Below are 15,561 nucleotides of genomic sequence, written 5' to 3' on the forward strand. Positions count from 1 at the left end.
CACGTGTCAAAGTACGTAATTGTTTAAGGCACTTAAACTGTTAGGATTATAATCACGGCTACGCACACACAGACAGGGATAAACACACAGGTTTGTTCCATCACTGTCACATGTTAATCGGACCTAGTTGTCCACTACCCCTCCTTCCTCCACCAGTTTTCATAAATACACACAGTCACACACACACACACACACACACACACACACACACACACACACACACACACACACACACACACACACACACACATACACATACACATACACACACACACACACACACACACACACTCACACCAGCTGAGCAGCAGCATTTTTTTCCTCAAACCCAAAATAAAGTGGTGGTTCCCAAACATGAATTTTCCGATCCAAATACGTCGCTAAGGCAGGTTGCTGGGGAGAAGGGGAGTGACCGGCACTGTTGCCTGTTCTGCTTTACAACTTCCTGTGTGTTTACGTTTGTGTGAGAGGCAGGCGGAAAGGTCTTTGTTAGTGACAAATATGTGCTGTACATCAACGGGGGCCCTCTGGGTGGCCACAGCTCTTGCATCTGATACTAAAACATTCGACAGCATGTATTTTAAACCTTAGAAAGAAGACATTTTAATAGCAAAGGGAAAGATTGCATGCAGAATGGTTTTTATGTTGAAGTTCCTCTATCACAGATGAACAGTTAAAAATGCTGCAGTATGTTTGAGAAAACAAACAAATAACCAAAAATGATAGGTTGTGCTTCTGACATTACAACCTCTTTGGAAATAAAATCATTTGTTGTATGGTTAGGTGTTATCATGGAGCAGCAGGGATCTCAGGGTCCGGATTGCAGGGGGAAGGGGCGTGTGCCAAAAACCTGCAAAATCATTAAGTGTTTGAGGAGACTGGGATGGAAAAGCATGACAACTAAAAGCCAAACATGAACAAAACTTGATGACCAAAATGGAAAAAAGTGGAGGTCACGGACATGAACAGACACAGTGAAATAGTGCTTTGGCAAATTCTACTACTTCTACTATACTGGCGAACGTGTGTGTTTTTATTGATCACCTCAGGAGTTTATTAAACGTGACTAAGTCAAGCTGTTCTTGATGTATCTATTAGCTGTTTACCAGCTTTCCAGCGACCAACTGGACGACTCATGAAGAGATGTTAAAAGGTCTACTGTAATATTAATGAATTACTCCCACCCTCGCACAACACTAAAACAACTAAACAACACTGCTGAAATTGTTGTGAATGCAGCTTAATCTTCTAGCTAATATTAGGGATTATTAAATATTTCAGTTTAAAGCTGCTACGAGGAACTTTTAAATATTTTTTTCACAGTCAAATGTTACCTCTGATGATCATAAATGACATGTAACAGCAAACAAGACCATCAGTGCAAAGAATGCTGTTTTGATATAGTTGTTTTTAATGCCTTTGTCATGGTAACGCTCACCCAGGAACAACAGCAATGGTAGTAAAAACACTACTGCTTTTGTCCAAAGGGGGTGCAAGAAAGAATAAAAATCGAACGTTCCTCGGAGCACCTTTAAGTGAAAGGTTGTAGAAACCCTGACAGATGCCAAGTGTTCAAAGTCTTGTGGGAATCTTGTTTATGAAAAACATAGTTGAGAAACAGGAGGTGAAACAGAGGGAGGAGACGAAGAGATGGAGTGTGATGGAGAAGTGATGGAGATACAGTATGTGACAGCTGCTGAGATTCACTTTTTTACAAAGCGTTTTTACAAAGTCAGATGGAAGACATCTCTTTGGAAGCCCAGATGTGCATACACTGTTGTCGTAGTAGTAGTAGTAGTAGTAGTAGTAGTAATGTGTGTGTGTGTGTGTGTGTGTGTGTGTGCATTTTTGAATTCCTGCACCTCAAATGCCTTTGATGTGTTCGTGGGTGAGTGTGAAAGCATGCAAGTGCGATGCATTTGTGAATGCTGTCATGCAGGTGTGATTACCGCCTCTGTCTGTGTGAGTGTGTTGTGGTATTTCTATCCTTGAGAGGACCAATTTGACCAAGCCATGAGAGTGGGAACATTTTGGGAAAATGAGCACCTTGGAGCTTGGCCTCTGTCAAAGGGATTTTTGAAGGTTAATGTTGGGGTAAGGCTTAGTTTAAAGGCGATTGACTAACAAATTCGACATGCCAACAAGGGTCCAAGTACTCACTTCCACATGTGTCAAAAATGTCCTTTCCACATTCAGTGAGACACTATAATTTCTTTCTCACCATATGTCATAATTTACGTTTTATATTGAAAGATAAAGTAGCACACATAAGACCCATATGCTATATAAAAAAAGTTGACTTGACTTGACCCCTCACACGCATCTTTACGCATGAACGCACACACACACACACACACACACATTTGTACACACTGCCCTTACTGTAAATGTAGTTTGCACATTAACATGTGATTGAATACAGACACACAAAAAGGCACCGCTTACTACAAACAGTGTAGACTACTGTGTTATGTCAAAGTCTCTCGCACACACATTATTATACACACAGAGACGCACTCACACATATACACTGACACACACAACCCAGTGTGTGTGTGTGTGTGTGTGTACAGTATGTGACCTCTTTCTCTCTCTCTAACACACTCACTTGTCAATACACAGACTCAGACGCGGACACACACACACACACACACACACACACTCATCATTGGTCTGGAAACAATCTCCTCCACCCCTGTTGTACCCAAACATTGTGTTACCGTGGCAATGAGACAGCGTTATATACAGCCAGCGTGTTTGTCATTTGTAAGGAGGTGCACGTGTGTGTGTGTGTGTGTGTGTGTGTGTGTGTGTGTGTGTGTGTGTGTGTGTGTGTGTGTGTGTGTGTGAGTGTATTTTCACATAGTTGACAGTGTTTATGCATAAAGAAGAGAGAGAGAAAGAGGGGTGCAGAAAAAAATGAATGAGTCCAGTTAACTGTGGCTAAATGATGTCTGCATTGTTGCACTGTCTGGACGCTGTATGTGTGTGTGTTTTTACAGCATTTGATCATCCGTGAGGATTGCCAGCTTCAACAGAGGAGTCACCATTCCTTGTCCGGGGGGAGCAAAAAAATCCACCAGTGTGTCTCTGCAAAGAATGATTCATTGCCATTTCACACATAGTGCGAGAGTTAAATCACAATTGTTGATCTCTTTCCACCGAGAGTCATTTAAGTTCCCTCTGATTTTTTTAACAGAGGCATTGATACATAAGGTTAATGATACAAAAACATTTTGTCCTGAAGCTGATTTGTAGAAATGTTATTGTTTTGTTAAGAAAAGAAAAGAAAAGAAAAGAAAAGGCCCAAAATCCAGCTCACATGGGACAAAATGCTGTTGCTTTGGATCTGTCTGCGGTTAGAGTTAATCATAGCATTCATCTGTTTTCTCAGTCCTGTGCAGATCTGCAAATGTCTGTAATTTGTCATCTGAAAATATTGGTCACACAAATCATCAATTGTTGATGCCGTATTTCTCAGAAAACCTTGCATGGTTTGAGTTGAGAATTGTGAAGAGAGAGAGAGAGAGAGAGAGAGAGAGAGAGAGAGAGAGAGAGAGAGAGAGAGAGAGAGAGAGAGAGGGAGAGAGAGAGAGAGAGAGCGAGAGAATACTAATGATAGCTTTGATAGTAATGTGGGTGCAAAATGAAGAGATACAAGTAGCTGCTTGGGAAGAGAGGAAGCCGATCAACAAGCAAAAACTAGTGAAACATAGAAGCAGTATGAAACACAAACAGGTAAACAGGTGACAGGTAAATTCCAAAATCATAGAAAAAGCCCGGTGTACTACAGAGTACTTACAGACCATTGGTAATGGGCTTTGTATGAATTGAAGTAGTAGTATTGAGAATGTAAACATTGGAGGTTAAGGACCTTGCTCCAGGGCTCCCCCTAGAGGCAGGGCATGGTATTACTTCATCACTTCTCCGGCTGTTGTGTGATTGTTGACTGTGAGTCTGTTGATCATAAGTTCCTGAAGGTCAGAAGGTGAGAACTGCTCCCCATCTGCTGTTATGGAACAGTAATAAATGACTTAATCCCTCTAGTGTAAAGGTGTGTGTGTGTGTGTGTGTGTGTGTGTGCGTGTGTGTGTGTGTGTGTGTGTGTGTGTGTGTGTGTGCGTGTGTGTGTGTGTGCCCATGAAGTGTTTCACAGTGTATGAACCGGCCTTGTTCCTTTTACTCGTCAATTGGCTGCTGCTTACATGAGGCGGGCTCACAATTCAAAACCATTTGTCAGGCCTGTGTGGCTTATATAAGCTTGCGTGTGTGTTTGTTCCCATTGCCCACCCTATAGGCCAGATTATGAGTATTCTCTCAGATGTCTTTGTTCTGCCTGTAGTGGATTTGGATAGGAATATGGGTTTTGCTCCAGACTGGAAATACAGATAAACACACATATTCACACTATAAGCACACGCCCACAGGCACTCACACACAAACACACACACACACACACACACACACACACACACACACACTACGTCCTGCTTCACAGCCCTGTGACCTCAGATATTAGCCTCCCTGCCAAATATCACCGAGGCCAAGTGCCATAATAAATACACACAGTCACACACACCCTCACTGGAGCATTTGGTTGATCAGTGGTAGGAGCCACAGTTAGCTGTTTAAGTGATGGTAAAGACGCATTAAGTTCACAGAAAGAAATCAATGGCTTGTCTTTGTCCTTTGACAGAATGATGTCACAGTTTACAGGCTGTCTAATTGCCTTTTGTTGATCTGACATTTAAAGGTTTGGATTGAGGAAGATAGCAGAACATAATTGGTTAAACAAGATGGTTATGTTTCTTACATGTGCTGTTTCAGTTGTGGCATATATTGGCATGTGTTGGCATTGTACACGTTATACTGATTTCTGACCAGTTTTGTTTGGCTTTAGTCACACACCGGAGATGGTTAGACTGGTGTATTAACTGTTTCTTGTTGACGGTGTTAGCTGATGGCGTTGATGGTGTTGATTGAAGCAGCAGATACCTATATCTTTCTGTAAAAAACTAATCCCTCCCGCTTAACCCTTTTTTTAATGCTCACTCTCCCCTTTCATTGCATGTGGTCTTTGGTGATTTCTTATTCTTCTAATGTCTCGGACTTGTGTATATGCCAATCTGTTCCACTTCAAGGACTACACACAGTATGCGTCAGTACACTTTCAATTCAGCCAACGATTTAATAAAAAAACAAGTCATTAGAGAAAGTGCTCATTTTTAGTTGTTGCTTCAGGCTGGACATCATAGCTTTTAACTGCATACTTTTACTGCAGATGAGGATGAAAATGTAACTCTTGGATTGGCTGAATTGATGGTCTGAGTTTCCCACAGGCACCAATAAAAACCCTCGGTTGCTTTAAAATGTTTAATTTTAATACACTTCAGCAATTGTCAATGCACAGGATTATATTGTCAAACAGTCCTTAGAGCAAAATAGTAAACCAGGATTATCCATTTGATTGTACCTGTCGAATTCCTCATTAAGATTTGCGATTGTTCACCTGTCAAAATGACTAATAAACTCTCCGGCCGTTGCCTGACTTCATTCAGACTACGGCATCCAAGTGACAAAGTAATACACATTATAAAAGGCTGCTATCAGGGCTGTAACGAAAGATTGAATAGAGCCTTGATCAGATACAGAGTCTGGCAGAGGGAGAGCTTTATCGGATCAATCTTGACGGACCAATGTGAGCCGTGCCGATAACATCAAGGGTTTATCTGACATCAGATGTCCCGGTTACATGAGGAGGAAATAATACAACTTTTAACAGACTTTAATGTCTTTTTTTTTTTAGATAACTAGACTTTGTTGGAGTTACTAAAATTGGAGAGAGAAAAAAATACCTCTGTGTCCTGTCACCCTTAGGTGCTTGTGGGAAAACCAAGTGCTAGTTCTTCTCTGTTTCCTCTTATAGTTTTTCTGGTTTCCAGCCTGTCCTATCCTTACTTTTTTCTGCCTTCTCTTTTTCCCCTCTTTCACTTCTCCCCCCCTCCCCCCTCCCGTCCCCCGTCCCCCCTACTCCTCCTCAGTAAAATCATCAAGGTGAGAGTAATCGACGACGAAGAGTACGAGAAGAACAAAACATTCTACCTAGAGATCGGAGAGCCTCGCCTGGTCGAGAGCAACGACACCAAAGGTCTGTGAGGGGGGGTGTGAGCCCACAGTGTCCACTGCACACATGGCAAAGGCTGCATGTTCTCAACACATGGAGGCACACGGGAGGACATTCTGATTGAATTGTTCTTTTTTTTATCGTGTCGCCATTTCCTTCTTGGTGTGTACTTACTATGACGGTGAACATGCAGCAGGTTGTGGGTCACCTCATCTCACCACATCAACCACTCAACTTTGTATGTGTCCGAGTGTTTGTGTGTGTACAGTATGTGTGTGTTTTTGGAACATACCGTACCTTGGCCACGTTGTTTGTTAACCATGCATGCATTCACCACCTCCCTCCTATGTGTGTGTACGTGTGTGTCCCATACAGGCAGACCATAACGGTTAGGATCTTAGACCGGGAAGAGTACAATAAGCAGTCGTCCTTCTACCTTCTGCTCGAACCCCCCCAATGGAGACGCAGTAGTGGTAAGGAACGGACAGGTGTGACAGCCAATCATCACTGAAAAAATGCACTTCATGGGGTTTCAGAGAATCCTGAATCAACAGGCCGATGGCAGAATTAAATCGCAGAACTTTTTATGACTTTTTATTACCTGATACAACACAAGATCAATGCGCACTATAGTCATTTCATGAAAGATTTGCCTCTGCAAGTGCTGTGTTGCTGTATTTCTTTGGAATTAACAGGAGAATTGCCAGTATGGCTGTGCACATTGGTCATCTCCAAGTTCCATACGTCATACAAATTCTTAGCAGGTTTAGAGTATGTTGTGTAAGATGCAAATTTTAACAGGAGTGTTTAGGGACGCCACACTGCATTGCATGAAGGACACTTTTTAGAGTTAGACAAATTTGAGAAGATACTGTGGATGGTGTTAAAACAGCTCCAAGAACACTTGAGAAAGTGTTCTGAACCGTTGCATTTTTTTTGCGATAACTTTTTACTGTCAATTGTATTTAGAGGCATTCCAAAGTTGCATTTTGATTGTCATTTGTTAGCGCAAAGATAGTCTACCATCTACAGAAACCAAAACTTCAAAACACAAACAATCCATGAAAAAGAAAACTGTCAAGCTGATACTGTTTGATTAGCAGCTGAACTATGGGAAATATAGCACCTAAATGCTCCAAATGATCAAGAATAGATAGAAACAAAAGTTTTGGACAGTACTTATTGGAGTACATCACAGAGTAGGTCTCATATTTGTCTTATTGGACTTTGGTCCTGGTGCAATTTAAATAGTATTTTATGCAAAGCCAAATATGATAGCCCAGACAAAGAGCACTTTAAAGTTGTCTATAAAAAATATGCACTTTACGGCTGGCAAGGCTGCAAGAGATAAAAATCGAAGTCTCAGTCGCACTTATACTATATTTCTAAAGTGACAAAATGCAGAGCTGCTCCCTAATCGCTTCTGTTTGAAATGGGCCTGTTGATTTGGGATTTAGGTCGAACATTGGAGCCATTTCTTCTGCTCCTCTTTTGTACTTCTCAGTTTTTCCCTTCCTTTTTTCTACTTTTCTTCCTCTGTTTATACTCAGAGGCCTGTACAGAGAAAAACTCAGTGGGAATCACACCTGTCCTGTCCTTTCCCTTTTCCTCCCCCCTGTCCTGTCATTTTCCACCTCAACCAGCCACACAATCTCCTGTTGTGTTGAGATCTGTTCTCTACCTGTGTGTGAAAATGTCACAGGAGTGTGTCTGTAATGTGTGTGTGTGTGTGTGTGTGTGTGTGTGCGTGCGTGCGTGCGTGCGTGCGTGCGTGCGTGCGTGCGTGCGTGCCCATGAAGTGTTTCACAGTGTATGAACCGGCCTTGTTCCTTTTACTCGTCAATTGGCGTGTGTGTGTGTGTGTGTGTGTGTGTGTGTGTGTGTGTGTGTGTGTGTGTGTGTGTGTGTGTGTGTGTGTGTGTGTGTGTGTTGCTACATCTGTGCATCTGTTTTCCACTGTGTCAATCCATTATGTCATCTCGCTTAGTTTCTATAATGGTCTAATGTAATTGTTACAGCCATTCCTTAAGTTAAATCAGCGTATTAATTGTTGACTGTTTATTTGGGGTAATTGAATTACTAGATGGCAGGGGGCGTGGTTTTGGGCCACCTGTTAATTGCATGGTAGAATGGCAGCCGGTGAGTCCAGCCAAGTCACAACCTGGAGTAGAAGCTGTGGTTACACATAATTTTGACCACTCTGATTTCAATGTTTGTTTACCAGCAATTTAAGCTTTTCGTTTAGTCTAGCATTTATTTGTTATTTTGAAACCCTTTTTTGCAAATTTTTGGAAACCTTTTTGTTCGTAAATAAATACCTTTTGGATGGAAGAAATCAAAGTTTCTGAGTGCGTATATCAAACCACCACAGTTAATGCCCCGGAGGCATCATCGACTAGGATGCCGTGACATTAAGTCAAAATTATGTCGATTCTGGACTGACTGGAAACTGGATTTGGACACGTTTGCAGCGCTAAAGGACGCTCGGATGGAAATGTTTGCCAACTACCGTGAGTACGCAGCAGAACAATAGGTGGAGCCTGGCCAGGCCTTTCGTTGGAAGCGCTCACTGCGCACTGCTTTTACCAAAGTTTGTGTGAAAGTTAAGAAGTGGAAATGGAGAGCGATACTGATGAAGTTGCGGACCCTGAAAGGAAGTTGTTGCAAACAATTAAATCGCGCAGAGGAAGGCTCGGCGCAGCAACTAGAAAAAAGAATGAAGTGCTACATATGATGAAAACAAATGAAGACAAAGAAAATGTGAGTAAACATATGGACGCATTCAGTGAACTGTTAAAAGACTTTATGGATTTGCAAGTGGATGTTCAATCATTGCTAGAGGCTGATGAAAGACAGGCTGATCATACTTGTTGGTACGAGCCAAAGTTAATTGAGTTCAAAGAATTCCTGACAAGCGTTGGCTCATGGATGTGTGAAGATGATGGGGAAGGAGACAAAGTGGATGACATAAATGCTTTAAGTGGACGAGTTGATGTTGATGATAACGCTGATGTTAAAGAACAAGTTGATGATAATGATGGTGACGAACAAGCATACGGTGAGATTGGCCGTAGCGCATCACAAGTGTCGTCATGCGCCAGCGGCCCCAAGTCATTAACAACTGCCTACGTAGAAGCCGAGGCTGAGCGCGCTGCTCTTAGCGCAAAAGTCAAAGCGCTGGAACAAAAGCATATATTGGATATGGAGGAGGCAAAGATAAAGGCAAAGCAAGAAGCGCTTGCTATGGAGGAGGCAAAGATAAAGGCAAAGCAAGAAGCGCTTGCATTAGCAGCTGAACTGGCAGCCGCAGAAGCCAAAGCAAAAGTACTACGGCAAGCCGGAGCTGGCTCCGTCAGTTCGAGGGCAAGCAGCCGCACAAGTCGACATCGCTCTGCTTTACCTCAACTCCCCCCTGTTAAAATGCAGACTCCCCAACAGCATTCATTTAAATCTGAACCAATCACTGCCCAAATTGACAGCCATACTAATCAAGGAACAAGTAGCACAGAAAATGTTGTAGACGTACTGAAAAGGCAAAATTACATAACTGAAATATTAATACAACAGCAGAAAGCCTCCCTCCTGCCTGTTAGAGAAATTCCCAGCTTTGATGGTGACCCACTGCAATTCCATTCCTTCATTAGAGCCTTTGAGCAAGGCATAGAAAATAAAACAGACAATATGCAAGATAGACTCTATTACCTTGAGCAGTACACCGTGGGGCAGCCAAGACAAATTGTACGCAGCTGTCAGCATATGGATGTGGAAAGTGGATATAAGGAAGCAAGGAAGCAGCTTGAGTGGCACTTTGGAAATAAGATGAAGATCACAATGGCATTCATGAGCAAAGCTTTAAACTGGACAGCTATAAAAGCTGAAGATGGCCCTGCATTAAGAGCATATTCAATATTTCTCCGAAGCTGCTACAACACCTTGTCAGGAATTGACTATGTGGAGGAACTGGAAAATGCAGCAAATTTGAGGATAGTTGTGTCAAAGTTACCCTTTAAGCTGCGTGACAGCTGGAGAACAGTTGTTTGTGATGTTCAGGAAAGGCAATGCAGACGTCCAAAGTTTAAAGATCTCCTCCAATTCATTGAGAAGAAAACTCGTGCTCTACTGGATCCTATGTTTGGTGAGATAAATATGCCATTGGAAAATAGAGCCAAACTCAAGTTACCACAAAAGTCCAGCAGGGGGAGCAGTTTTGCCACCACTGTAACCCCTGTCTTAGAAAATGCAAAAAGCAAGATGGAAGTGGAGCATAAACAAATATCAAGAAGTGCCATTAAAAGACCCTGCTTGTTCTGTAACAAAGACCACTCAATGGAAGCATGTATGTTGTTTAAAGGCAAACCCAACAAAGAAAAAGTGGAAATCATGAGGGCCATTGGATTGTGCTTTGGATGCTTGGAAAAAGGACACATGAGCAAGTATTGTAAACATCGTATGACATGTAAAACCTGCCACAAGACCCATCCAACCATTTTGCACATAGACAGTCAAAGAGAGCAACCAGCTAATATGCAATTCACAGAAGCATCCATGTCCAGTGCCTTGGTTTCTATGAACGCCGGTAGCCATACTGGGGCCGGCATAAAAGTAAGTGCACTCTCAATAGTCCCAGTTAAAGTGAAATTGGAAAAGGGAACAAAAACTGTGCAAACATATGCCTTTTTGGATGGAGGAAGCACAGCAACATTCTGCACAGAGGAGTTGATGCAACAGCTAAATGCTAATGGAAGGAAGCAGGACATATTGCTCAGGACAATGGGACAAGAGAAGCCAGTGTCTAGCTACAAAATTTCTGGATTGGAAGTTGCTGCTTTGCATGGAAATGGATACCTTAAACTGCCTGATGTCTACACACACACATCCATCCCAGTCACCCAAGAAAATATCCCCACAAATGAGGATATTAGAAAATGGCCTTACCTGGATGAAGTTGACTTGACACCCATTGATGCCAGCATTGGGCTGCTTATAGGTGTCAATGCCCCAAAGGCCATGGAGCCATGGAGAGTGATTAATAGTGAGGGTATTGGGCCCTACGCTGTGAAGACTCGACTTGGGTGGGTTGTCAATGGCCCACTCAACAGGACTGGTGATGGAAATGCAGGTGCAGGTACAGTACAGGTTAATCGCATATCTGTTGAAGAGCTGTTGGTCCAGCAATATAATCAAGACTTTGTTGAGCAGCACTATGAGGGCAAAAAAGTGATGTCTATGGAAGACCAACAGTTTATGGACAAAGTGTCAAGCTCAGCTGTGTTGGAAAATGGCCACTACTGCTTAAAGCTCCCCTTTCGTAAGGATAATGTGAATCTTCCAAACAACAAAGCTGTAGCCCAGCAAAGAGCACAGCACCTGTTAAAGAAGTTCAAAAAAGATCTGAAGTTCTTTAATGAATACAAAGAGTTCATGAAGGATGTTATAGCAAAGGGATTTGCAGAAGTCATACCAAAAGACCAATTGGAACATAAAAGTGGAAAAGCTTGGTTTATTCCACATCACGGAGTCTACCACCCACGCAAAAAGACTTTGCGTGTGGTGTTCGATTGTGCATCAGTGTACGGTGGAACGTCTCTAAACAAAGAGCTGCTGCAAGGCCCCGACTTAACAAATTCACTTGTAGGTGTATTGCTTCGTTTCCGCCAGGGCCCCATAGCTATTATGACTGACATTGAGGGAATGTTCCACCAGGTGAGAGTGGCAAAAGAAGACACAAACTATTTGCGCTTTCTCTGGTGGCCTGATGGGGATGTCACACAAGAGCTGGTGGAGCACAGGATGACAGTGCACATATTTGGAGCTGTCTCTTCCCCAAGCTGTGCTACATTTGCCCTGTTGAAAACAGCTGACGACAACCAGAATGATTATGCAGCTGAGATTGTAAACACCATCCGGCAGAACTTTTATGTTGATGACTGCTTAAAAGCTGTAAATACTGTGGAGCAAGCGATATATCTCTATGAGAACCTCACACACCTGTGCGCCAAAGGGGGATTCCGGCTCAATAAATGGGTGAGCAACCATCGCTCCGTCCTGGCAGCCATCCCTGAAGATCAGAGAGCTAAAGGAGTTAAAACACTGGACCTGGACAAAGACCAGCTTCCTATGGAAAGGGCGCTTGGTGCTCAATGGAATGTGGAACAGGACACCTTTACGTTCAGTATAGAGGTAAAACCCCACTCAGTGACCAGGCGAGGTATCCTGTCCATAGTAAGCTCAATATATGACCCCCTTGGCTTCCTCGCTCCAGTTATTCTCCCAGCAAGACAAATCTTGCAGGGGTTGTGCAAAACAAAGCTGGGTTGGGATGACCAAATTCCCCAAGAAATGGCTCAAGTGTGGCAAAAGTGGCTCAGTAGCCTAACTTTACTGGATGCATTCAAGATCGCCAGAAGCTTTGCACCCAACGACTTTGGAGAGATAACAACAGCACAGTTGCATCATTTCTGTGATGCCAGTGAAATGGGGTACGGCTCAGTATCTTACCTCCGGCTGATGAACACCAGGAGAGAGGTGAGCATTGCTTTTGTCATGGGAAAGGCTAGAGTAGCGCCACTTAAGCAAACAACCATACCCAGGCTGGAACTTGGAGCTGCAGTCTTAGCTGTACGCATCAACAAGATGCTAAAAACAGAGCTAGAAATCAACATGGAAGAGCCTGTTTTCTGGTCCGACAGCATGACAGTTCTCCAGTACATTGCCAGTAACACCAAAAGATTCAAAACGTATGTAGCAAATCGTGTTTCAATCATTCGAGAGCTGTCAAAAGTGACACAATGGCGGCACATAAGTTCCAAGCTAAACCCAGCAGATGCGGCATCACGTGGCTTGAAGGCTGATGTATTCCTCCAGTCTAAGTTGTGGATCAATGGCCCATGCTTCCTCCCCAAACCTCAATCACAATGGCCAGGAACCATGCAAATGGACAAATTACTTGACGACGACCCTGAGGTCAAAGGTGAGATTTCTGCCTGTGCCGTAGTGCTGAAAGACAGTGAATGTCCCACAAGTAAGCTGCTAAGCTACTTTTCCAAGTGGACAGACCTAATGAGAGCCGTAGCATGGATCCTGAAGATAAAAGAGCTACTTCTTCAGCTGCGAGGACAAAGAAGGAATTCAACCCAAGGTCAAGCTAAACAGGAACGCAAACTGAAGCAGCAAGCAAAAGCAAACATGCCCAGACTGTCAGTGAGTGATTTGGAGAAAGCGGAAAAAGCCATTGTCTGTTTCGTACAGAGGCAGTCTTATCCAGACGAAATTGAAGCCTTAGCTAAAGGCACTTTGAAGAAAGCTAGCCATCTGTACAAACTGGACCCTGTGCTGGTGGATGGAATCCTGAGAGTTGGTGGTAGGTTAAGCAGGTCTGCTCTCCCCGAAGAAGCAAAACATCCAATGATTCTTCCCAAAAGCAGCCAAATCGCCACACTAATTCTGCGTCACATCCATCACAAAGTTGGTCATGGGGGCAGAAATCACATGCTGTCAACTCTCCGGCGCCGCTTCTGGATACCACATGCCAACTCTGCCGCCAGAACAGTCATTGGAGAATGTATGACCTGCAAAAGACAACGACAGCAACCTGGTGAGCAAAAAATGTCAGACCTTCCTGCGGACAGAATAATTGCGGATCTGCCTCCATTCACAGACGTTGGGATAGATTACTTCGGCCCAATGGAGGTGAAAAGAGGAAGAAGCACTGTGAAGAGGTATGGCGTCATATTCACCTGCTTAACTTCACGTGCAGTCCATCTAGAAGTGGCCCATACACTGGACACAGATTCGTGCATAAACGCCATCAGGAGATTTGTCTGCCGCAGAGGTCAAGTAAGAGAAATAAGGTCGGATAACGGAACCAACTTTGTCAGTTCTAACCGGGAGTTGAAGAGTGCTGTCAGAGACTTAAACCAAAACAAGATGCACCATTCTCTCTCACAGGATGGAATAAAGTGGATCTTTAACCCGCCGTATGGAGCTCATCATGGAGGAGTCTGGGAGCGGCTGATACAGCAGGTTAAAAGGGTGCTATGCACAGTGATGAGGCAGCAAGTGCTGGACGACGAGGCCCTACATACTGCATTGTGTGAAGTGGAGGCTGTCTTAAATGACCGTCCAATCACCCCATCTAGTGGTGACCTAAATGACCTGGAGGCCCTTACCCCAAACCACCTCTTGCAGCTCAAAGCAAAGCCACTTTTACCACCTGGCTTGTTTAGCAAAAATGATCAGTACACTCGCAGGCGTTGGAGGCAGGTCCAGTACATTGCTGACCTGTTCTGGAAGAGGTGGGTGAAAGAATACCTCCCACTAATGCAAGCACGTCAAAAATGGAACAGAGCAAAAAAAAGCTTTGCAGTTGGAGACCTTGTGCTTGTCATGGACGAATCAGCACCCAGAAATTCGTGGCCATTGGGGCGAATCATAGAAACCATGACCGACTCCAAGGGATTCGTTCGTCGTGTCCGGCTGAAGACTCAAACCACGGAGCTGGAACGACCCATCACCAAGCTGTGCCTTCTTTTGGAGGGGGCTGCAGCTTAAATATCGACACTTACACTGACGGATACACCCAAAGGTTCTTGCAGACACTACATTTTTCATAATGCACATATTCCTTTGCATTACACCTTATCCCCTTTTTGAATTTTGACCCTTGCATCCGAACTTTTCCCATTTTTTGACCTTTTGACACCCTTGCATACACCACCTTCCCTTTTTTGCCTTTTTGAAGAAAGAAGACCCTATTTTGCCTTTTTTAATGGCTTACGAACTGATAAAGAGACACTTTAAAAAGACAAAGTTTAAAAAAAAAAGGAAAGAAAAAATGCATGATGTAACTGATGTCAGTAGATTTTGTTATGGCTGTATATTTTTCCCTTTTTGAATTTGTAATTAGTTGCTTGGCAATAATTAGGGGCCGGAATGTTACAGCCATTCCTTAAGTTAAATCAGCGTATTAATTGTTGACTGTTTATTTGGGGTAATTGAATTACTAGATGGCAGGGGGCGTGGTTTTGGGCCACCTGTTAATTGCATGGTAGAATGGCAGCCGGTGAGTCCAGCCAAGTCACAACCTGGAGTAGAAGCTGTGGTTACACATAATTTTGACCACTCTGATTTCAATGTTTGTTTACCAGCAATTTAAGCTTTTCGTTTAGTCTAGCATTTATTTGTTATTTTGAAACCCTTTTTTGCAAATTTTTGGAAACCTTTTTGTTCGTAAATAAATACCTTTTGGATGGAAGAAATCAAAGTTTCTGAGTGCGTATATCAAACCACCACAGTTAATGCCCCGGAGGCATCATCGACTAGGATGCCGTGACAGTAATAATCAGTTGTAAAAACAGAGGGGATATTCAATTAGTTAATTATTGTCTTTCAAACACACACACAAGCAAATGTACCACTATTTTTGATGATCACTTAGA

The 15,561-nt window shown here is 43.2% G+C and overlaps 1 protein-coding gene across 1 annotated transcript in view; it reads left to right on the forward strand.

The window, feature by feature from the left end:
* slc8a1b (solute carrier family 8 member 1b) overlaps positions 1-15,561 on the forward strand; it is a gene marked incomplete at its 3' end in the record, with an annotated part of 133,698 nt that overhangs the window by 83,097 nt on the left and 35,040 nt on the right. The window contains 2 exon segments of the mRNA XM_080036313.1: positions 6,042-6,150; positions 6,153-6,162. Coding sequence (XP_079892439.1) covers positions 6,042-6,150; positions 6,153-6,162 — 119 coding nt within the window.

Source organism: Ammodytes marinus (genome assembly GCF_949987685.1).
Source record: "Ammodytes marinus genome assembly, chromosome: 11".
Lineage (NCBI taxonomy): Eukaryota > Metazoa > Chordata > Actinopteri > Uranoscopiformes > Ammodytidae > Ammodytes > Ammodytes marinus.